Genomic DNA, 25,222 nt, shown 5'->3' on the forward strand with positions numbered 1-25,222 from the left:
AGTACTTAAATGATCACTTCAATGCCTTCTGGGGACCCCCCCCAAAAAAAAAAAAATCTGATGGGGTTCTGACCCCACAGAACCACTGGCCTAATGCAGACTGGGGTCCTTGAAATGAAGAAGTTTGAGAACCACCACTGACTGCTCCAGGGCTGAAACTTCACGTCACGGCCAGTAGATGTCGCTGCGGCCCGCAGTTGAGGCAGCAGAAAGGGGTGGCGGAGGGGCCTGGCCTGCCTGGGAAGAATGTGCTGCTTTCTGCCTCCCATTCTTCCCAATGCAGACACACACATACACACATACACACACATCACACAACATGGCGGACTAGAACAGTCGGCCGACGCGCCCGGATATACAGCGGTAGTAGGTTAGAATCATCAAACCCGTGGTGGGAAGGGATTTAACGTCTCCTTGTGAAATCTGTTGGGAGACGGAAGGATCTAAAAACAGCTCGTTGGATAAAAAAAAAGACCCTTGGGAACAGAAGACCCTTTTTTGTGGGGGACCTTTTAAGGGGCCCTAACGGAAGAACTGTTGCCTCCCGTCTGCTGGTTGTGTGTGTGTCCCAGCAAGCAGATCACTCCTATCAGCCAGCCGGGAGGAGAAGATCCGATCCAGGGATCTTGTGGGGGGGTAAAACGAACAATCGCACCCAAGTTTCTACTCTAAACTGTGGGGATTTCCTTCCTTCCTGGGGGCGATACATACACACACACACACGGAGTTGCGGTAAGTTTTGTTTTTGTTGCGCAAGCTATTCAAGCAGCCCCCCTCCCCGATCATCACTTATTGCAATGTTTCCTTTTTTCTGTTCTTGATGTAACGTTGTAACACATTTTGCTCTGCTGTAACATACAGCTGTGTGTGTGTGTGTGTGTGTGTGTGTGTGTGTGTGTGTGTGTGTGTGTGTGTGTGTGTGTGTGGGGGGGGGCTATGTTTCACTTCCACTGCAGTGATTCAGTGCAAAGAGATCCGAGCTAGCCTAGGGTTCGATCCCCCCACGTTAGATCGCGTTGTGAATCTTCTTGTGATCGTGTGTGTGTGTGTGTGTGTGACTGTGACTGTGATGTTTGTAAGTAGGCTGGCTACATGGACATTTCAGAAGAAGTACCTTGGAGGCAGGGAGGGAACATTTTTTGGGGGGGCTCGGTGGGGAGAGTGCAGTGGTGGAAAAAGTACTCAAATTGTTTTATTTAAGTAAAAGTATCAATACTGCAATGTAGAAATACTCTGTTACAAGTAAAAGTCCGGATTTCAAAATGTACTTGAGTAAAAGTACAAAGGTATTGGTATCAAAATGTTCTTAAAGTACCAAAAGTGGAAATTACTCTGCAGAATGTCCCATTTCACAAGTTTTCAAATGGCTGAAATGTACATAAGGCTGAAGTGGTTAATGTATGTTTTGTAAAAATAATCTAAATCTACTAAGTAGCCTAACTAGTAACTAATGTTTTCAAATAATTCTAGTGGAATAAAACTACAATATTTGCCTCCGAGATGTACTGAAAATGTGAAATACTCCAGTAAAGTAAAAGTACCTCAATATTATACTTAAGTACAGTACTCGAGTAAATGTACTTAGTTACTTTACACCACTGGGACAGTGGGACAGACAAGACAGCGTTTGTTTATTTATTATTATTATTATTATTATTATTAACTACTATACAAGAGATTGAAGCAAGCAGCACGTTTTGTCCCAGAACGACACACATGTATTGCTGCAATAATGGATTGAACACAAAGGGAGGTCCGCCTTGTTATTACTAGAAAGTCTACTTTATTGATCATCACTTTGTTATTACATGTTTAGAAGGAGGGGGTGGAGGGGGGTAACTTAGAGCAGGGGTCATCAACGTTTTTCAGGCCAAGGACCCCCTTAGCTGAGAGAGAGAGATGAAGCAGAGACCCCACTACATATTGTATAAAACTGTGTTTTTCTTTCTCATTGATTTCATAGATAGCCTCATAGACTTGTCTGACTTTTCTATTATGTTGGATTCATGTTCATGTGCATTTCCAGACATTTAACCACTTAAACCCTCAATAGTACTAAACTTAACCTTTGACTCTGTACTTGGTCTGCTCTTTTTTCCCTCTGCACCAAACCTCTTGGCCAAAAATAGCAGATCTACAAGCTCACGACGCCTCGCAGCGCGAGGTGGTGTGAGCTTGTAGATCTGCTATTTTTGGCTAATGTTAACCCTCAGAATAGGGATGCTTGGGTTCAAGTGGTTAATGTAAAATAAAAATCCTATCACACAAAGTTTTGGCGGCCTCCCTGTAAGTACATCTGAGGACCCCCTAGGGGTCCCGGACCCCCTGTTGAAGACCCCAGGCCCTGACTTAGAGTGTGTGCACACCTAACCACATTTGGTTACATTTTGTACACACTCTGAGTTACACATTGATACATTAACACCGGATTTCAAAGTGTATTAATAGCCTACCACAAATCTGTGAGCTATAATGCATCATCTTTTTTTTACATCCTCTCCCAAAGTTGTTTCTTTCTTCTTTTCTTCTCCTTTCTGCGCCCTGCCTTTTACTGAATGGCCAATGTAATCAAGCAGACTATTCACATGTTGTGATGGGGGCTGAGTTGAGGCCTTTTGGTGATTAGGGTTTGCTTTCAGGCAGACTTGATATGGAAACTTGATACCTTGCTTTGTTAATACAAAAACCTTTATTAATACAAAAATAATAGAAATCAAGATAAGAACCAGGGTGTTTCTGGAGGTACAAGGAAGGAGGCTTGCTTGCCATATCAAATGATGATGAAATTGATAATATCCTCCTCTTCCTGCCATTCACAAATTGGTCCACACACACCACCAAGGATGAATTTGGTGAACAATAATTAAGCGCTTGCACTTATGAGTAATGTTGTGGTAATGATAAGAGCTCTGAACTGACAGCTTGTGGCAGATCATCATCGTCGTCGTCATCATCATCGTCATCATCTTCCACAGTGAAGCAGCATAACAGAACATCGTCGCTGTCAGGCAGAATCTCCATATTTCAACTCATTATGTTTTCTTTTTCTTTCTTTCCGTAAATTAATGCCATACGTCGCAAGAGTGTACAAGAGCAGTTGTGAGCTCTTAGGTCGATCTATTTTCACTATTTAAAAATAAAAAGATCGTAAAACGATAAGGAAAAGGAACGGTATTGGTCATACAAGGTTTCCACCCGAAGGCAACGACATGTCATATCATATTATGTCTGTGTGTGGAGCTGCTCATTATGTGTTGTACTGTTTCCCTGAGCTGCTGCATGCCTCCAACAACATGCCATTCCACACAGGGCTGGGCATTATATCAATATTATATTGTTGCTGTCGGGGCAGAAACCTTGTATCTCCATGTTTTAACTTTTTGTGTTTTATTGTAAATGAATGCCCTACTTGATCATACTAGAGGGTCAAACGAAAGTATCAAAAGTATCAGATATACAAGCTCGAAACGCGTTATGTAGATCTGCAACTGCTATTTTTTAATTTGAATCCTGAAAAGTAACAGTTTTGGACATGAGACTAGCTATTGTCTGGGATTTTGGATATTCTTAAGCCCTATTTTATACTTTAAAAAAATATTAAAAAATAGCTGTTTTGTTACATATGAAAACGTTTAACCGCCGAAAATATTGTCACTGTATAGGCGTTGAGGTTTTTGGTAAAAAAAAAAAGATAATCGTAATATTTGCTTTTGTCCTTATCGCCCAGCCTTTCCAGAATACACTTTCCTCTTCACTGAGCTCATGTCAGGACCAGCCAAGTGCAAAGCTGAAGCAGCCTTCTGCCACTCTAGTATTATGTTCTAAACCTGTGGAGATGTGGACCAACCTCTGGCTGCATGCCAGCTGGCCCAGTACACCTTGACCCCCACTTGTCAGTTGTCAAGCCTGGGCATGTAACTGCCCCTCCTTAAAAGCTGTCAAACCATGTCTGCTTGCTGTGACGGTTCAGCCCACTCTGGGAATCATTTCTGAGCAACCTATACCGCACCTTACGAAAGGGCTGGATTGCACGAAAAAATATGGCTCATATATTATCACGTCAGAGGGAAAGACGGAGCCGTATAGCTCTGTTCACTTGGACCGAATCGTCATCCTCTCAAGCGTGTCTTTCAGAACAAGAGGCTATTTCTGTCTTGGGATAGTAGAAAGGATTTAGCAGTGTAGAGAAGAGAGGGAAAGTGATTCTCACAGCACACGTTTGATGATTGGCCTCGTTTCTCGACTAAACAACTATGTAACTTGTCTGATGCGTTGATGGGTGAATGTTTGTAACTCTCTATGTGTTTGGACATTTCTGCATGCTGCTATCACAACAATAGGAGCAATAATATGAGCTGGCACTCTGGGTGTGACAGGACGTATATTTTAGTTTCCACCTGTAGACCTAAATATTTTACATTGGAAGAGTGCTGTAATTCCATGGCTGTTGAGATGAACACAGCGCTATTTAGGGGATTATGTAAAATGATGTAGTTTGAGCGACCAGGGATCCAGCATTTTTGTTGGTCTTAATACTCCCGACAAAAATGGTTGTATTTGTACACTCTCTGGGTTAGCTTAACACTGAGGATTTTACTGTGTAGGCTACAATAAGTTTAAGATGAGTGTAATGTCTCAAACTGCAGAAATGAAATGTCTTGCATAAGCAGGCAACCCTGGCTGATAGACAGCTGTGGGATGTGAAGGACACATTTCGGAGTGACACGTGACATGTTAAAACTGGATCGCAGTGTCACTGATTCTGACAGTTCTACCGTAGACCTGGTGTGAACTCAACAGGGCTCTTTTACTCATTTGCATCCCTTTGTCCAAAATGGCAACAAAAAACGGGTAAATTATTTGATCATTAACATTTTAGTCAATAGAGATGATTTGTCAACAGGCCGCCCACTTTCCTTGTGTTTTCTCATTTCTATCATTGTGCTTGTTATGTTGTATTTGAGCCGCATTAAACACAAGAGTGTTTATTGCTAAAGTGATCCTGTCTCTCCAGCCCAGTGTGGTTTCTGTTCTTATTTAAATCATGTTATTTCAAGGCCTACTTTGGCTGTTACGAATGATGCAAACAAAGAGCGTCAGATTTCAGGACCCTGACATTACTCATCAGGAAGCATGCCAAGAGAAGTGTAATTTTAAGGAGGTATTTTATGTGACCGCTGTGAAATCGGCTCCCCAAGAAACAGATTTCATGGCAACAGAATAACCCATACCTCTCATACACATGCACACATTTGGTTCCTGATGCAAAACCAGTTGAGAACCACTTTTATAAATATTTAAAGCAGCCCTTGGCCGTTCTGGTCCTTGCTCTGACATGGCCCACTTGGCTGCGTTGTCATAAAGTGGCATGGTGACAAATGTCTCGAGGCCTCTTGTAGCATTTGCCTGCCCCACCTAAGAAAGGACGAGGAAGAGACTAGAGTCTCTGGAGGAGGAAGTGCAGTTATCGCAGTGCAGTCCGGTTCAGTCTCAGATGCTTGTCTCCTCATCTTGGATGGACCTTATCTTTCAGAGGAAGCAGAGGGGATGGGGGCAGTGGGATGCCCACCTCAGATACCTCTGTTTGCATCCTAAGTCACTCAAAAGAAAAAAAATGTGGCAGTACACAGTAAAATCCTCACTATTAATCTATCCATTCATAACTCTAACCCGAACCAAAAGTGTTCATTTAACTCAGAGAGTTCAGTTCAGTATGTTTCTTGTCCCCTAAGAGGAATTGGTTGAGTAGACCTGTAGATATATACATTTTACATATTGTAGAATACCTAAAACCAAAACAGAAAATCTAAACATTTCTATTCAATAAAGACGGTTAATAAGACATATCAGTTTTGTGTGAGAGTACAACATAATAACTAAAATAATTGCCTGCAAAGCCGGTTCTTGTCCCCGTCCTGGACCTAGAATTCTGTGATGGAGATTGTGAGAGTGTGCCCATTCAGTTGTGGCATATTAGTTAAATGGGGGTGAGTCCTCAAACATAAGAGCAAAAGGGCTGCTGTGTGAATATGGTCCACATGCAGGCAGCAGGCTTTACTAAGTAGCAGGTTTCACTACGAGACGTCCATTGACAAAAGATTAGGTTGAATCAGGGTTGGTGGCCTTTTGGCCCGCCATGTGTCCTCATGCCACGCTCCGGGGTCACTGTGGCTTCTGTGGGGAGGCCATGGCCAGCGCCTCCACATCCTCTCTGTGTCTAATGTGGGAAGAGCGGAGAGGCCCTTGGCATACCCTGTGAGAAATCCCACAACAAAGCAGTCAAAGAGGCAGAGAGCCTCACTGACTCACAACTTCCCATTCTCGCTCCTCAAAGCCGGACAGAACCAAGTCATCAATGTGAGGCTTAATAACAGACACGGCGGCGGTCAGGTCACCCTCGCCTGCACTAGCCACAGTGCAAAATCCTGTTGCTCAGCCCCGTCTTTTCATCAACTTACCAGCCTGTGAGCGAGGCCAACAGGAACACAAACCACACCAGCGGAGAAGCAGGAGCCCTCAGAAAGGGAAGTCCAGAGGATTGTGGCTGTTGTATGTGGCATTGGGGACGTATAATCTGTGGTCTGTTACAGAGCAAGAGCCCTGGCAGCCCTGGGTTAGGCCCTACTTCAGCCTCCCATGAAGAGAGGCATTCACACAGTATTCCTGTCTGCCCCGGACCCCCACCCAAGACACAGAAACTGTATTAATATGCCATGAATGGAATCAGACAGACAACCATTATCTGGCCCTGCAATGACTTGGCGGGGCAGTGAGCCCTGGAGAAAGCCGGGGGAAGTTTCTCACTGTATGAATCGGTGAAATCTCCCCACCCATCACAGCTGACATCATCATGTCAGGAAGGCCTTTGGGCTGTGTATCTATGTTGCCGGTGAAACCGGTGTAAATTGCAAGGTAGTGAAGTGACTAGTCTGAAAATGAATTTCCTTAAACACTTTGAACCTTTTTGTTTAAAAAAATAGCGAAGATAGCAGATCTACAAGCTCACAACGCAACGTTTGAAATGGGGCTTATGTGATCAGAATTGAAGATGACCTACAGTCCAGATAAATGTTCAAGCAGCTAAAATTCTGTGCATAGACCTGGCTAAAAGCTATTTCAGTGCCTACTGCCTTTGTTGTCCCAAGGAGGGAAATTCCTTGCGACAATTGTAGCCTAAAACTATTGTTTTTCATTGTAGTCTACAAGTATTTACCCCATAGCCAAAGGCTACCACGGTTATAGCAAATTGAAATGTGTAGCTGGCTTCAGTGTAACAAATGCGTCCTCGCCTCTAACTTTACTACTCTTGGCTTCATTAGGCTGGAGTTGGATCCAGTGTGTCCTTGACTATAACTGCTCTTAATTAATGTCCGGGAAAAAAATATGTTTATTAATAAGGAATGAATGTATATTAATCACAGTGTTGGAGCTTAAATGCACAATCCAATTTAGAGACCTCAGTCCATGGATGGGAGTGGGACCCCTGTTACTGCTGGTTTTATGTCCTACCATGACATAAATTGAATTCACTAATAATTGTCTAATTAAGCTCTATTTATACCTGGTATAATAGAAAGCCAGCCACCAGTTAGGGCTGGGCAATGTATCGATATTTATGATTGATTCATTGTCTATCATTGTAATCATATCAAAGGATTCTTTTGTAATCTTGTGAACAATTTTGGTTTGTAAATTAACACGTACCACAATTTCTGAGTCAGATTTCTGAAATACATGAACACTTACTGGATGATTTCCCATACAAATATAATTGTATATCAGTATCGGAAGAAGGTCACGGTCGGGTGAATGACATAGACAGGCCTTGGTTGACATGACTATGTGACTGGAGTGTACTTCCTTTATAATCTTCCTAGAGGTGTTTATTTGACCACATGAGTAATAAGTAAGGGAACAGCCTAGGCGTGCAACAGTTAATCAAACTAATCGATTTAATAGATTATAAAAAATAATCGATAATTTAATAAAATCTATTAATAATCGTTGATCATATTTTCGCCGTGATATCCAATACTAACAGGGTTATTGTTGCCGTAATGTAATAGAAATTGAAACAAACATCCTGTCTGGGAACGCAATTTGAGTTTTTGGTAAAGTCTGGGAAAAGTGTGTCAGGTGACTGTCATGACTTTCACACTGAAGCAAACTCCTCATTTCAGTCTGCTGTCACTGGTGTTATTTAAAAAAAAATCACACCTGTCACTGCAGTGTAGTGTTTAATGTCCTGGACTGGTCTTAGCTTTTGGTTGGAGTTTAATGTGTGTCTTTAATTGGATGAAGCTGCATAGTAGGGCTGGGCTATATATTGATTCGATATCGTGATTAGATATCGTCTGGGATTTTGAATATTGTGATATGGCCTTAGTGTTGTCTTTTCCTGGTTTTAATCGCCTTATAAATAGCCAATCTATATTTTTACTAATTCTTTTAATGTAAAAACATTTGATTTATTATTGTCATTATGGGATATGGATACAATACGATATTATGGTCAGTGGTCTCAATATCGATATCTGAAATTTGATTTTGATTTACTACTAACGTAACATGGGAGTCATTTTGGAACCTTTTAAACATCCATCAGAGCAGTGAACAGTCAAATGAAAAGTTAGTAGCTCCTCCACACATGAGACCACACATCCTTCCTGTATGTGTTCCTTACAGGCTGCCATTTTTAGCCCATAGTCATGTCAAGCCAAGGAGCTATTGAAATCTGATGCAGTCAACACAGAGAAATTAAGCTTTCTCTTGGAAGTATTCTGCCATTGAGAAATTTGAGTTTTCACCATAAGAAATGTTTCACAGTAGGCCTATATGATTATTATTATTATTATAACAAAATTTTACTTAGATATCTTTTGAGCTTTTCTGAGCCTTTATTATTTCGTAGTTACGGTGGTGATTGTAAACATAGAGATAGAGTTGGGGAGTGACATGAAGCAAATGGTCCCGCCGGCCAGGAATCAAATCGTGGACTTGTGGCATGTATGCGCCTATCAGGTTGCCCCATATTTTCTGTTTAAAAATGTTGTATTATGTATAATCATGGAGCATTGTGATGTTCATCCTATTTTAGGGACAAAAGTGCAGAGTGCAGTGCTCTGGAAGATTTACCCTTTGCAGCCTGATTTATTCTTAGTCATACAACAGTGTCAAGTGGCGAAAATAGCCAAACTACAAGCTCACAACGCGTCACGATGTGACACGTCGTGAGCTTTTAGATCGGCTATTTTCAGCATGACACTGACCTGACCGAGGTAGTGGATGTGCAGATTAAGTCATCTTCCAAGATCCTCACATGGGGACACAGCACACGCCCGAGTCAGGAGAGCGTGACGTTGCATTTTAAGCATATTATGAAAGTGAAAGATAGGCCTATTCATTCACTGGTTTCCTCCCTGGGGGTGGGGGGGGGGGGGGGGTATTAAAATGTTGGGATGATCTGTACTGTACTGTAGTGTAGGCTAGACCATAACACAGCTGCTTAGCAGGCTGGACTAGAGAGAACAATGAAAAAAGGTAGATTGGCATAATACTTCTATGTGACATGAGATCAAATCAATAACGGCACAAGCAGCCAGGTAATGGCTGAGTATTGATTTTCCCTTATAAGCCCTTTGACGGAACCAAATGATGCATAGACATTATTATTAGCCTATTATTAGTAGTAGTAGCTGAATATGTCATGTTGTCGTCTCTTTCCCGCCCCGTCATCAATAGCAAATAGATGTTAAGTGGTTTAGACAAATTTACCACACAGTCATGGTCGTGTATCAGCCCATACCAATTAAGCCTGTGATTATTTAGGTCCCATTTCCTCATGGTGACTCATGCATGCATGCATCATTTGGGTGTGAATTATGCCAAGCCAGCCCGGCAACAGCTTTTTAATAGTGTGCACTGATGGAGGGCTGAACTTAAAAGTGGCAAAAGTAGAAGCACTTGCCCCGTGTCTGTTGAATTAATAATGACCTCTATCGCCATGTAGCTATGTTTGTTGGCAAGACGTACACACAGGCGTACACACACACACACACACACACACACACACACACACACACACACACACACACACACCCTGGAGGTCGGGTGCTTTTTAGGAGGTCTGAACACATTAAGTTGGGTCTCTTGGGGACTTGTGCATTTAGACCACAAGCCTATAGATAAAGCTCTTCGATTCACACAGCATCCGTAAGCAAACTGTTAGGAAACAATTGGCAAGTGTGCCTCCTAGGCCTGTCACAATGATTACATAATCGTGGAATATAGCTGATCTACAAGCTCGAAGATTGGCTATATCCACAATTTTTCATTTGTTTTTAAAGTATAACGTTATAAAACGTCCTTTCTTTGTACAGTATATTTCAGTCATTTGTCATATCTGCCCTGTGCAACCTTTTGTTTGCGAAGCCTAAAAGCCAAATTGAAAAATAGAAACCAAATGTTTCTTTATGTTCCAATGTTCAATGCCAAAAACACAATTAAATGGTCAATCGCAATTATTTGTGTAATGGTCAAGTAAAATATCCTGATGGTGACAGCCCTACTCGTATCAACACAGGGACAGTGTGTCACACAGAGCCTCCCTGGGCGGGCGGGCGGCACGTCAACAACGATGCGTCATGTCGTTAGAAAAACCTCAGAGGTGGTGATGTGAAACCGTCGGCAAGGAAACGGCTCAGTTTTCACTACCGTGCACACAGGAAAATAATGGTTCTTAAATGGTTCTTTAAAAGGCTATGTGGTTCTGGTCTGGGCCGCGGCGTGGCGGTCCAGGCACCGTAGGCTGCAATGCCAGTCTGACAGCGTGTCGCGGGTTCGAGTCCCGATCCCGGCGACCTTTGCTGCGTGTCACTCTCCATCTCTCTCACCATTTCCTGTCAGTCTACTGTCCTATCATTAAAGGTATAAACCCCCCCCCCCCCCAAAAAAAAACAAAAACAAAGGCTATATGGTTCCACGAAGAACCATCACCTACTAAAGAACCATTTCATTTAGTGAATGTTTCTTCATGTTCCTCATATGGTCAAAGTTCCATCAAAGAACCATTTTGAGGCACCTTTAGCAACCCTAGCATCCCAATTAAGATAAAGAAAAATAAAATTACAGACTGGCAGAAGAGACAAAAACAAAAGAAAACGATTTGGACAAAGCAAAGACATGATACTACTATATAGCCATGTGAAAATAGTAAAGATAAGAGATTTCGAAGGTCCATACTTGACAATAATTATGGTTGCCTACCATCTAGTGTATTCAATTTATGTAACTGGCTTCTCTTGTAGGTAGGGAGGGAGGATGTGGCTGCCACTAGGTTGAAGTGGGCATTCCACCTTGTGGCAACCACATCCTTCCTCACTACCTAGGTGCCAACTAGTTCTATAGAACTAGTTGGCACCTTATTTTTCTGTGTGTGTGCAAAACCCACCACCCTGTCTCTTCATGTCGAGACAGCCAGGTATTCAATCATACCAGTTCAAGCTAATTCTACCCATGAGTGAGCGCTAATATAATGTTAAAACTGAGTCATTGATTTGAATGAAGACTAAATGGGAGGCGTGGCACTGGCATATCATGGAGAGGTCAATGGTCGCCTTGTCATATTTGGAACGGCTAGAGTTATTTCTTTTTGTCTACGGGGCCAGACAGTAGGGGAAGGAAGCGATGTGCACTCTCTGTTTTATGACTTCCCTGCACTATAAAATCTTGACCATTTGGTTCCATTTGTACACTCCCAGAGTTAAACTAACATTTAGAATTTTATGGTGTGTGATGTCTAAATCCACTCCACAGGGAGAGAAAGTAACCCATTCTATCTTGGACATACAAGGTACGCTGTTGTCATTCCTTGATATCATTCAGGTATCAGATGTTTAGGTGAAGTTAACACTAACACTTTTGCCATAATATTGAATCAAGCAGCATTTCACTTTAAAACCCCTTGGGGTCATTTTAATGTCTACTCTGGTGACTGATATTGTCCTTCTAATGCTTGAGGGGGGATGTTTCTTCAAGTACTTTTTCATTTATATATATTTTTTATGTATTTCATTAAAAAACCTAACCCCTCACGCTTTAGAAGGACAATATCAGTCACCAGAACCAAGGACGCGTGATTTCAATGAGTCTATCATGGTTTGAAGTTACAATGTGTTTACAGTATATAGGAAGGGGACGTGTCTGATTAAATTAATATTGAATCAAGCACCTTTAAAAACGGACTGGGGTGCACACAAAAGCCTGAGCAGAAGTGTTTTAAAGTGAAATACCCCTTTAACCCTTTTCATTCATTCATGCCAGCGTTGAGCAAGTGAGGATGTGGATTATTATATAAGCCATTCCCCTGTCTTTCTCTCTTGACGTCAGTGCAGCCGTAATCATGTGTAATTAGTCCGCTATGAAGCAAAGACACTTATGATATGCAAGGCCACCCTGTCTAATTTAGAAACACCTCTATATATAGACTATAGAGCCCAGATGTGTGTCCTGCCCTCATTGGCGGCTTAAAATAACTGAAGAAAAAAAAACACTGAAATCTTCCCAAAATTGCCATTGTGTTGATAGAAGTCAGTTTTGCTATGCTGGCAAAAAAGACGGTTTTCACTTTGTTCTGTTCATAGCTTCTTCATTTGTCCTGTCATGTCCTCGAATCCATTCATGTTATAATAAGATGATAATTAGATAAAACTTTATTGATCCCCGGTGGGGGGGATTCAGGTGTCATAGGAGCAACAGTAGTAAACATGAAACACTGGAGCAGGTGAGAGACAAGAGAGCTGAGAGACGATAAAGATCAAATAAAAGATTTTGTCTTAGGTTCTGACATTAAGACACCGGCACTGATGCTCTGAATGCATGGGTTAACCGTTAATGTATAGTCTATCAATAAATAAATATAAGTCTGAATGATAAATTGTTCTATCACCAATGAATATATGAATGATACATCCATCACCAGTGAATATATGAATGGATATACAGTATGTATGTACCAAGTCAGTCTATCAACAGTGTTATGTAGTGTCAACAGCCTTCAACAGTGAGTGTCTGACTGGATAAGATATGTACAGTCTATCAACAGTGAATATGTGAATGAATAGAACGTACAGTCTATCAACAATGAATGAATGTAGTAGTATATTAAGTCTGTCATCAGTACATCCTATAAGTGTGCCAGGGTCAAAGCCAGTCAGTAATCCCAGAGAACACAACAGACAGTGCAGGTCTATTATGAAGGAATTATTTCTTGGTTACTGGGCTGGCATTATGTCGTTTCCCGGAGAGATTAATGGTTAGGTTGGGATAGATGATAGCTGTAAGATAGTAAGAAGCAAGCATTGGCTTTGTAGGTTAATAGGTGTGCCCCTTTTTAGGCTGTAAATCAAAGCCAAATAGCAGTGTGGTATAAACAAAGATGCTTGCTTTGAGAAGATAGCGCAACCCACGCTCTGCCACTAGGCAAGAAATGGTACACAAATGGTCTCCCAAGTGGACGCCGTCTGATCTCATGAAGGTCCCATGTTTACTGGTTTTAGATCTCGCGAGAGATGCTGAGATGTTGATAACAAAGTTGATTATTTTTTTGCTGATTTGTCTCTCTGAAAAAAAAGCTATTTTAGCGTCAGAATGTTCGGAACATGTGTGGCTTGTGAAGAATGGGTCCGATAATTAGTTCAGTGACCATGGGGCTAAAGAATCGTTCAGAAGCTGTGTTCACTTCTATATGTCCTGATGAAGATCTGATTGATCGAAACGTTGACGATGCAATAAAATACAGCTGAGCTTTTTCAGAATTGCTTGTCTTTCACCTAGGCCCTATGCCACGTATGTGTGCACTACCTTCCTCACACATTCACGTCTCCACATTGGAATTAATAGACTCCAACCTACTTCTGGTCTCCTAAAGGGGTGACCACCTACGTCACGCTAGCCTGGCTCCGGCGCCTGAATCGCTAGCCTCGCATTCAGGGTCTGGTGACGCTGTAGAAAGGCGGGGTTTTCTCGGTTGAAAATCTAACCGGCGGCCCGGCCCAATCAGGATGGGGATAATCTAGTATGAACCAATCCCCAAAGAGTCCCACTTTGGCCACGCCCCCATCTCAGAAAACGGCTGCACTGAGAGTGCTTTCAGACTGAATAATGGAGTGAAACAAAATGAAAATTCAGGCTGAGTGTCAGGCTAACGTCACGCAGATACGAAATGTAAAAGCCAGTTAGGCCGTCTTGCTCTTCTACTGTTTGTCTTGGGTATAAACCAGACTGGACAACAAGTGCTGTTCAGTAGAGATGTATGTATGCCAGGAGGATGGGGAACTGGCACTGTTGTTGTTTTCAGCAGCCAGCCAGGATGCCCATGGTTCTCTGATGTAATAACCCCAGATGCTAAGCATCAGAGGCTGACTGTGTGTCCCAAGTGCTGCTGTATAGCGTCTCCCTGAGCAGAGCCAGACGGGCTGGATTATGCCTGGGTCAAGACCATGGGATTAGGCCCAGGAATTATCACAGCTCGGTCACTGAGACGGCCGCCCCGGGGCTTCTGGGATTACATTACACCAAAGACCGACAGTCAGCCTGACGCCTAATTTATGCTGCGTCGCGTGATGGTGTCGCACACCAAAAATATCCGACCTACACACTTGCAACGTTCAGCTATTTTTGACGTCCGACAAATGAAATCACGCTGTCAGGATAATGAAATTTCACACGACTAATTGTCACACAAATAATTGCGATTAACGATTTAATTGTGTTTTTGTCGTTGAACACTGGGAACATAATAAAAATGCCATTTCTGTTTGGTTTTTAGACTTTAATGTTGCACAGGGCGGATATTACAAATAACCTATATATACAAAGAAATTAGTTGACATATTTAATAACCTTTATACTTTCAAGAAAACATTAATAATGGGAATAGCTAATCTACAAGCTCACAACGCGCCACATCGCGACACGTTATGAGCTTGCAGATCTGCCATTTCCACTATTTTTAAAAACGTTTGAAAATATATGACAAATTTTCAACATGGAAACGATGATTATGCAAAAATAATTGAGATTATCTCCAATAGTTGTGATTAGGCAATTATGTAATAATTGTGACCGGCCTAGCGACAGAGTATGAATCGGGGCTTTACACACAGACCACCTCCCCTCTTTTGTCCTCTTCTCCTCCTTTCTAGTCTTTGGCCTGCGCTCCCTCGTCCCAGCTGGCGAGGAGGAGAGGACTAAGCGCTGAATCACATCCATGCCACTCACTTTAGGAATTTAAATGTGACACTAATTTTGTTAGCCCTTGTTGATGCTCGGGTGTAGACGGTGTTGAATGGTCATTAGCACAGACTAATCTGTCTCTCTTAAATCTGAAATAGGAATAACATGTTGTTTCCAATCTGGATCGCTGTCGTTTACCCTTTGAGTAGTCCAGAAAATAATCTGTGTTGAGTAAGTACATCTTTATAGAGAGAATGCTGGGAATTGGGCTTGTTGTTCTTCCACAGTTCCTATCTTACTCTCTCCACACCACCAGCCTTCCCATGCATCTGCATAGGCTATAGATTCCTGCACAGGCTGCTTTCGTTTGTCTTGACTCTTCCCTAGAATAATAAGGCTTGTTATTATTCATATGGATACTGAATGCCATAGTGCGGTGAAATCGTGGGTGTTACTTTGCAGATTCAGTAGGAATCCAGCGTTATTGTTAGTTGTTATGATAATGTGATCATAAATGTCTTGGCAGAGGAGGACTGTTTATAAAAAGCAAGTTGAAGGATGAATGAATGAAGGGAATACATTGGCTGTTAAACTGTTAATCCAAAGACAAATGGCATTGCCAATGCTAAATGCTTTCCTGTTCTGGCTGTCCACAGGACTACGCTGTGCGAATGAGTGACTGATGCCAACTTCGATTGTCAAGGTAAGAGTAAAGAGACTTTACAATTATTTGTTGAAAATAAATAAAGATCAAATCAAATCAAACACACACTCAACTGTGCCATTACCCTTTTCTTACTTATTTTGATTTGAAAATAAGATACTTAAATTGATTGTGTAGGATTAGGATTAGAGATTTAACAACTTTCAATCTGGCGTCCCTATTTTTTGCATGTCGTTAGAGGTGCAAATAATAAAGCAGAAATAGTATATCTACACATTCACAATGCATCATGAATCATGACACGTTGTGATCTTGTAGATAGGTAGAGTAAAAAAATATATAATTGTATTAATATATTGTATTAATGTCATTGAGATTGGGCATTGTCTTCATGTCTTTTGTCTAATAATAGCCCACATGTCCTCCCTTCAGGGCAGAATGGGTGTACATCCCCTGCTCCTGGTGCTCAGTCTGGCCCTCGGGGCTTCAGCCCAGGATCCTCCTACCACAGGTATGAACCATGTCTGCTAAGAAGAACAAAGCTGTCCGCCTACACACTTCTCAGTCGCCACGACTGATTTCAGTCATTTTGATCAAATGAAAGGGTATTAGAATGGGTCAAACTAGCAATAATCAGAAGCATCTTCCATAAAACCCTAATGGTCTTGGATATCTCATAAAAGCAAAGCGTTAAAGCCTCAATTTGCAATTTCTTCAACCGTTTGGCTGTTTGTAGAACAGCACGAACATACTGCAGGTTTAGAATGACAATACCTAAACATCATGATTCTATATTGTGATAATTGTTTAGGAAACACAGTGCTAGTGTGGAGGACTCCTTTCACGCTGTTTCACATATCAATTGGGTCTTGGCCTGACAAAGATGTTCAGTTGTGAGATTAGTATTTGCCTTCCTGAGGCAGTGGTTCACAAACGTTTAGATTTCAAACCCATAACTCTGAGCATATACCGTACTACATAAACATTTGTATGCACTCAGAGTTACAGACCTGTTGAGGTTCATTTAGGAACCCTGAGGGTAGCTGAACACCACTTTGAGAACCACTATCTTAAGGTATAGAGTGGTACAGAGATGTCGTATTTCTGTATGAACAAGAAATACTGCATACATTAGGAGAATTCAGTAAACTGACAGGAGCACCTTCCTGTTTCTCTCCACAAAGGTAAAAAATATTTTTGCATTTGATTTTTGTTGAGTGCCAAAAAGAAGCTCTCTGGCAAATAGCAATTTCATGATATTGACATAAGTGTTGTTTTGCATAATCTTCGCAAATGAACACCCCTTTAATGAATTTTGCTTAAATTTAATCAGCAGAAATAGAAAGCTAACATTCCGCTATGAACAAACTACACCATGGTCGTATGTCTTGCACGTCGCCCCAACAAATGCTTGTGTGTTGGGCGTGATGACGAGTAATGTCCCCGACAAACGGGGGCGGCCATAGCTGAGTAGGTAAAGAGCCCACCTGGGAAGCAAGGTACGATTTCCGGCCACGACAATTTGTTGTCAAGGTGTCCCTGAGCAAGACACTTGACCCGTAACTGCACCCCCCCCCCATGCAATCAAGTCTGACCACTTTTAGATGGGTTAACCGTGAAGCTGAAAACCGAATTTCCCCCACGGGATCAAATAGGTCTTTATTATTATTGTTATTATTATTATTATTATTATGTATTAGACACATAAAGCTTTAAAAATTCAAGTGCAAAATGAGGACAGTGTGCTGGAGTTTATGTTTTGGGGGCCAGATTGGTCTTCTTCTATGCACCTGTTGTTTCTGTAGTCGTAGAACAAATGTGAAAATCCCTTTAGCCCGTGTTAATCACAGACCTTATTTCAGGCATGTAACCAAAAACCCTTAATAAAGAGGATCCTTGCCACTTAACTGACAACATGCCTGTCGTCTTATAGGCCCCCCGATCGTCACCTCCAAACCCACGGACCCTCCTCCTGTGGCGGCCGTTCAAAACGCCACGGCTGCTGCTCCGCCGACAGAACGAGCCCCGCCCGCGCCTGCCACGGCTCCGCCCGTGGCTCCGCCCACAACCCTTGCTGTGGCACCCGCCACAACGCCGGCCGCCACGACCGTGAAGGTCCCGGCGGGTGATGGGGGCGTGGCGACCACAGCACCCACCGTCCCCCCGGAGCTGACACCCCTCCCGCCTCCTCCTCCGCCAACCCCGACCGAGGCCCCAAAGGATGCACCGCCAACCACCCAGGTTTGTATAGTTTAGCATTTTTCATTAGTTTTTTATTTTTATTTAGTTTCGACTTTTTTTGTTTTCAATTTCAGTTTAGTTTTGATTTGTTTTTAAAGTGGGCGTGCTAGTTTATTATTATTATTATTTTATTTTTTGAAAATGCTTAGTTTTATTATTTTTCGTTTTTTATTATTGCAATATGGATTAGTCAGGGGTAAGATTCAACAAATTCAGAAAGATTGCAAAAATAGCAGATATACCCATTGTGAGCTTGTAGATTTTTGACAAAGACTAAAACAAAGGAAAATGTTTTCTATGCGTATTAGTTTTATAAACACTCAATAAAGTTTCAGTTAGTTATCGTTTTTTTGGTAAAGCCTAGTTTTTTTTATTGCAGTTTACTAAAATGTTTTTTTCCAATTCTAGTTTGAGTTATTTTGTCAGTTTCAGTTAACTATTCTTATCCTTGCCAACCACCCAGCCCGCTGGCCCCCCTCCTCCTCCCGCCACGCCTGCGGTCCCGGACGGAGGGAGCGAGAACGGAACGGACGCCACGGAGCCCGAGGACACCCCGACCCCAGACCCAAACCGCGACTTCTGGACAGAGACCACACTGGCCCCCCCTCCAGACCACATACCAGGTGAGTGTGAGCAATGACACGCGTGGTTTTTGTTTTGTTTGTTGTCTCTTTTTTATCGTCAAATTATTTTCAAAATTGTCAAACATTTTGGAGTGTGTGTGTTTCTGCTGGTTACTGCTGGTCACAGCTTTTGTTTTTGTTTTTCACAGATGAGGACGACGACACAGGTAAGACCTTAAATCTGAGTTTGAGTGCATTCATGCATGGCAGATTTTCAACTACGTGCTATTAAGTATGCTACTAGTCTAATCCAGCGTTCTCAAACGTTTTGATTTCAAGGACCCCCGTAACTCTGAGAGAGCACAAAATGGAACCAAATGGACACGTAAGGGTCCATTTGGTTCCATTTGTGCACTCTCAGAGTTACAGACCTAGAACGGTCCATTTGAAACCCCCCCAAAGAACCCTGAGAACCACTGGTCTTAGCTGATGTGTGAAATGTTGCTGTTCATCATTGTCCGTGTTTCTTTTTCTTTTTTACTCACTGTACCTCCTCTTTAACCACTTGGGCCCTATTTTATACTTCATCGTGGATATTTTTTAAAAAACAAAATGTTGGCAATTTGTTGGCAACATATTAGGAATTTACAAAGCATAACAAATGGGAATGCATGCATATCGGTTATGTAATATGATATAATATCTGTCAGTTCATTTTATACATAGGTCTTGTGTAATGGTTCCATCTTTTCCCTCTGGCTGTGTCTATGGGTCTTGTGTGGCTGGCTCTGAGCTGTTCTACATGGCATTAGAGCAGTCGTGGCCACGTCAATTTCACATGATACCCGCAGCCTGTTGTGCTGATGCACTGTTCAATGTACACATTGTCTGACTGAGAACACTGCAAAGTCTCCAGGAATGATGCATGAAAATGCAACATAACTGGGCAGCATTCCAAACTGCTTTGCCAAGGAAGCACATGTGAAGTACGTGGTCAAATGATTCATTGTTTGGAAATGGCCGATATAACAAAAATGCTAAATTGTGCTTAAATTATTTGATTGATCCGTGGTGCGGTGTGATTTCACCTTCTTTACCATTGATTTCATCAATGTGCCAGTGAAAACAACATGTTTTCTGTCATTAACAATTGAATTTCTGATGACTGCCCGATTGGTGTTGCCAGCTGGATATGGGCTTGCGATCAGTAATATCGTCTTTTTTTAATCTAAAGAAACTCATGTCATGTGAGGTAACTACACCATGAAGCATAACAGCATGTCCATAGAATTGCAAGTAATCAGTAGCTCATGAACACAGCAGAGATGTATACAAATAGGTTAGCCATTTTAACTTGCCGCACACATCACCTAGGCTAAAATAGATCACTGGGCTCCATGCAATGTCTAATTTATAATGTTAAACCTACACTGGAAAAATCTTGAATAAGGGTACATTTTTACACTCTCAGAAGTCTATTGGCACTCAAGATTTTGCAGTGCATGCCAAATCAAACCGGCCTCTGTACCTTGATTGTTTATTCATTATTATGTGCCAAAACAGGGTCAGAATACAGTGTCCAAGATCAGGAATAATATGTATTACTGACAAAATAAAAAACACTGTGCCTACATGCGTTGTGACGTAGAGATGGGTGTATTTAACTGTTTTTAATTCTCTGAATAATTGACATTGACTGCACTACTAACATTAGCCCAAAAAGTACAGAGCAATGTTTTATGGCTAGGGTATAACCAGTTGTGGAAACAGAAGGTTGACCCTAAGATTTAAACAGTGATGTATCTGCGCACTGTGAGGGACAAGTCCACCCCCTCCTCCTCTATCTCCCATCTGTGTGCAGGCCTTTCTCTTCAGCTCGCCCATGAAATATTAACACAAGACAGCCTTTATGTTGCTCTTTGGCTGAAGCGCTGGAAAGGAAAGTTGAAGGCGAGTGTTGGTTGAAGGAGTAGAGGTCACCTGATGACCACGTTAAGATGACCTTTTTGGTCATCTTAACATGGTCTCAGTGGGACTGTGCGTTCAGAAGTGTTGTGAACTTTGCATGGCTCTTTGGACCTGTTGGCAAAGCTTTCAATGAAGACACTGGGATTCATTCAGAAAACATCCCGACAATTATTTCATTTCATTTCAACCTTTATTTAATTCTCGGGAAACCCACTGAGGGCTGAGACCCTCTTTTTCAGCGGTGCTGAGATAGTTGCGACCGTAGGTCGCACTTACTACAGAAAGCTGCTCCAGGTGTCCGTCCGTCACTCCGTCACTCCGTCACACACGTCACACTTTTGCCCTGCTCATATCTCCGCACCCATTGCCCCGATCCATGCCACATTTTGCACACACACTCCTTACCTGCCAAACTACACCCTCCAAGGACCCCCGGAGCTCCAGGGACCCCCAGCTGCCTCGGGGACCCCCAAGTGTAAAAAATCAGCACATGTGGACAAATTACCAAATGACCACCCCAACGGGGCTGCTCACGGGGCATTCCCGGGGACCACCCACTCCTGGTGCTCCAGAACGGATGCAAAAGTGGTGGCGCCCCCAGTGGAGGACCCCCTGCCACTGCAGCTCACATAAAATGCCGTAACTCGGGGGCTTGCCCCCCACAAACAATCCCTCCTTTCCCCTATAAACACACTCTCTCTCCCACACCACACACACACACACCAACAGCTCTTGCCTGCACACCTTTGCTTTTGGTCTGCCATACGACTAGGAACCAATCGCCGTTACAGCCCTCTTCTGTATACATGTGACCTACGGTCGCTTATCTCCCGATTAGGGAGTCTTACTGGTATTAGACAATTTTATTCATCGAAATCAGCTGAAAAAGGGTCTTACAGTCCTGACACTCAATGTTTTTTAACCACATTCAACCTGGCGTCTATATTTTGGGGGGTGTCATTCTAGGCGAACACCTTCAAAATTGCTCAAAAAGATTCAGAATGAATAAAATATAGAAAATAACATATCTGCTAGCTCATGCCGCGTGACAATGCGTTGTGAGCTTGTAGATCTGTTATTTTCGTTATTCCTCCTACAACAAAGTACGCAGGGCTTAAGAGGTTAATTGTTAAACTTTTTAAAAATGAGCACACTGACCTGTCTTTCTTTAATCTTCCTCCATTTGTGTCGTCGACAAGAAGACACCCCGTCAGACGACATGCCTATCATCGCGGTGATGGTGGCCCTGTCCTCACTGCTCGTCATCGTCTTCATCATCATCATCCTCTACATGCTCAGGTCAGGGGCTAGGGTTGCCTTTTATTCATTCAAATTGCACTTCTGATAACTTTTAAAGGACACCTAACTATGCGCACATCGACTGTGGGTGCTGGACTAAAAAATACTTAAACGTAGGAGAGGTAAAAAAAACTTGAAAGTTTGAGGAGGAATCTGACGTTTCGATCCGATATCTATCCATCTTCAGGCCAGGGATCTGACGAAGATCCATTTCGGATCGCTGTCAGATTCTTCTCAAACATATTTTAACATTGTTTGGTGTGCGGGCTCTACCTTTACTCCTTCTGATATATTTTCTCGCGATGTTTGCCAGACCAGCGGTGCTGTTCGGTTTCGTCGGCGCATTCGTTCGGTTCTTCTCCGCAAAGGTTCTTTACGCTGAGTGGTTAGAACCCAATATACTGCTGTTACCATGGCAGTGTGTGTGTGTGTGTGTGTGTGTGTGTGTGTGTGTGTGTGTGTGTGTGTGTGTGTGTGTGTGTGTGTGTGTGTGTGTGTGTGTGTGTGTGTGTGTGTGTGTGTGTGTGTGTGTGTGTGTGTGTGTGTGTGTGTGTGTGTGTGTGTGACCGACCAATATCTGGTCCACCAAGGGTCCAAATGGAATCTTATGGCAGATCTGTAACTCAGTATACAATGGGGTTATCTCCCCGGACCCCCTGTCTGTAACACTGTAAAATCCAATTTATCTCTGAGAGTGACAGACCTGCAACGCTCCATTTGGACACCCTGGTGGTCCCCGGACCCGACGTTGAGAACCAGTGCACATGTATTCATTATGTTTTTGCTTTCTGATCGACAGGTTTAAAAAGTACAAGCAAGCCGGAAGCCATTCGAATTCCTTCAGACTGACTAATGGCAGATCAGATGATACAGGTAAAGGTGTGTGTGTGTGTGTGTGTGTGTGTGTGTGTGTGTGTGAATGTAGGGGGTATGTCTTACTCATCTTACACACCCGTTTTGTTTATTCTAGGTTATATCTATAAGTGTGCACCCATATCACTTTACTGGACTGTGTGTGGTTTACATTAGATTGGATTGATCTGCCTCTCCTATAACTGATAACATGTTAGTAGTGGCTGACTGTTGGCCAAGGCTTTTGTTCAATATGATTACCTAACCAGCAGAGAAAGCTACATTTGCTGGGAGGCAGTGTTGGGCTATACTGCCACCTGGTGGTCAATCATGTTATATCCTCTTTTAGAGTCTTGGCATACAAGATGTCAAGATAGTTACATTAACATATAGTTGATAGATTAGATGAAGTTATGTTACATGTATTTTTAGTGTTTTAGTGACTCTCTCTCTCTCTCTCTCCTTTCCCATGGTTCTATCTCTACCTATCTGTCTCCTCCCATTCCTTCCCTCCTCTCTTTTCCCTCCTCTCCCTCCCTTCCTGCCCGCCGGCCTCAGAACTCCAGAGCGTGCCACTATTGGCCCGCTCGCCCAGCACAAACAGGAAGTACCCGCCCCTTCCTGTCGACAAGCTGGAGGAGGAGATGAACCGTCGCATGGCCGACGACAACAAGCTCTTCAGGGAGGAGTTCAACGTATGACACACACACACACACACACACAGAGTCATGGTCACCCCAGTTACATTTGTCACGGAATGTCACAGTTTGTCACGTAAACAAATCAAGTTGAACCAAATCAAATTGAGACTGACGCGGCGTACCTTGCATTGTTCTGTCCTGTCCAGGCGTTACCAGTGTGCCCCATCCAGGCGTCGTGTGACGCAGCCTCCAAGGAGGAGAACAAGGAGAAGAACAGATATGTGAACATCCTCCCATGTGAGTGGCCAGTCACACAGGTCCCAGGCAGCATGACACTGACTCATGCTGACACAACGCCAAAAGCATGTAGCACTGACCCTCTGGCCTTGGCCATGTTAGGAACCAGGTCTTCCCAGTCTCATTCGGACCCCCTCAAAGCAGTGGTTTTAGTGTCAAGGACCCCCAAATGTATCTGGCTGCGGACCCCCATCTAAAAAGGTTTTGTGCCAGGGGCCCCCCAGAAGAGAAGATTTATGTTAATAGAAATTCTAGATTATAAAAAAGAAATGTCAATTTTTCCAAAAATGATCAAAAATGTCAGATGTACAAGCTCGTAGCGTGGCACGAAGTCTGCAAGTCTAACGAAGTCTACAAGCTCGCAACGCGTTGCGAGCTTGTAGATCTGCCATTTTCTGTAGATAGCAAAAAACACAAACGTCACTAGTCCTGCCCTGTGGGAGTCCGGTCCACCATATAAGTGGTTAACCTTTAGGGTTGTAAATACAGTGAATGTGATTTTGACATTGAGGTTTTGAACTTTTGTCACCCTCCTCTTCCTCCCTCCATCTGTTCCACTCTTCCTTTCAGACGATCACTCCAGGGTGCATCTCTCGTCTTTGGAGGGCGTCCCCGACTCTGATTTTATCAACGCCTCCTTTATAAATGTCAGTATGATTATTATACTGCGTTTTCTCCCACACATACAGCTGTTTGAATCCCCATTTAAACAGCCTCTAAATGCCTTGATATATTTTTTTCTTTTTTCTTTGTATAGGGTTACCAAGAGAAGAATAAATTTATTGCAGCTCAAGGTAAAAGAAAATAAATAATGATAATGAGAGAGAGAGAAAGAGGCCAAAAGTTAACTGTATCTTTACTAAAACGATTCTGTGTCTTTCTGTGTCTGTCTCTCAGGGCCAAAGGAGGAAACAGTAAATGACTTCTGGAGAATGATCTGGGAGCAGAACACGGCCACCATCGTCATGGTGACAAATCTGAAAGAAAGGAAAGAGGTAGCGATCCAGAAATAACACACAAACCCAGTCATGTGGATTTCGGGATCCACATGGGAATGGCGTAGCTCCATTGTGGAGACTTCATGTGGCCTGCCTATGATGTATGATTATGTCTCTTGGTAACATACTATATCGATGACTCAAAATTTGGCACGTTTTCAGCTCGAACAGAGACCCTTTGACTGCCATTATTAAATGAAAGAAAATGAATTAGTGGAGGCACTTCTGTGTGCACAAGAAATGTGTTTGTGACATTATCTCCGGACACACAGGCTGACAGCCCTATAGACTGTATAGTATACATTACATAGATGGCTAGACTCCTGCAGAGCCACACGGTAAAACATAATAATTAAGTGTCTGCAAGATGTTTCATTCACACAGACCGTGACCATGTCTTAAAGGGAACCGTAGCCTAATCCCATTGTTCTAATATGAGCAGATCAATAATAGTGTGGCTAAAAA

The 25,222-nt window shown here is 42.6% G+C and overlaps 1 protein-coding gene across 4 annotated transcripts in view; it reads left to right on the plus strand.

Annotated features, from left to right (window-relative positions):
* Window positions 1-292: 292 nt before the first annotated feature.
* ptpra (protein tyrosine phosphatase receptor type A) overlaps window positions 293-25,222 on the plus strand; it is a 42,734-nt gene continuing 17,804 nt past the window's right edge. For 3 of the 4 annotated variants that reach the window (XR_014601224.1, XM_084063523.1, XM_084063525.1), the window contains exons 1-13: window positions 293-732; window positions 15,891-15,937; window positions 16,331-16,409; window positions 17,832-18,139; window positions 18,603-18,762; window positions 18,912-18,929; window positions 21,870-21,969; window positions 22,769-22,842; window positions 23,380-23,516; window positions 23,669-23,759; window positions 24,330-24,406; window positions 24,517-24,553; window positions 24,657-24,754. Coding sequence is in view for 3 of the 4 variants with exons in the window: in XM_084063523.1 (XP_083919649.1) it covers window positions 15,917-15,937; window positions 16,331-16,409; window positions 17,832-18,139; window positions 18,603-18,762; window positions 18,912-18,929; window positions 21,870-21,969; window positions 22,769-22,842; window positions 23,380-23,516; window positions 23,669-23,759; window positions 24,330-24,406; window positions 24,517-24,553; window positions 24,657-24,754 (1,200 nt within the window). In the remaining variant the exon portion in view is untranslated. The remainder of the gene's footprint in view (window positions 733-15,890; window positions 15,938-16,330; window positions 16,410-17,831; window positions 18,140-18,602; window positions 18,763-18,911; window positions 18,930-21,869; window positions 21,970-22,768; window positions 22,843-23,379; window positions 23,517-23,668; window positions 23,760-24,329; window positions 24,407-24,516; window positions 24,554-24,656; window positions 24,755-25,222) is intronic. The other variant, XM_084063524.1, reaches the window with a different exon arrangement.

The sequence above is a fragment of the Gymnoscopelus microlampas genome, assembly GCF_963454915.1.
Source record: "Gymnoscopelus microlampas genome assembly, chromosome: 7".
Taxonomy (NCBI): domain Eukaryota; kingdom Metazoa; phylum Chordata; class Actinopteri; order Myctophiformes; family Myctophidae; genus Gymnoscopelus; species Gymnoscopelus microlampas.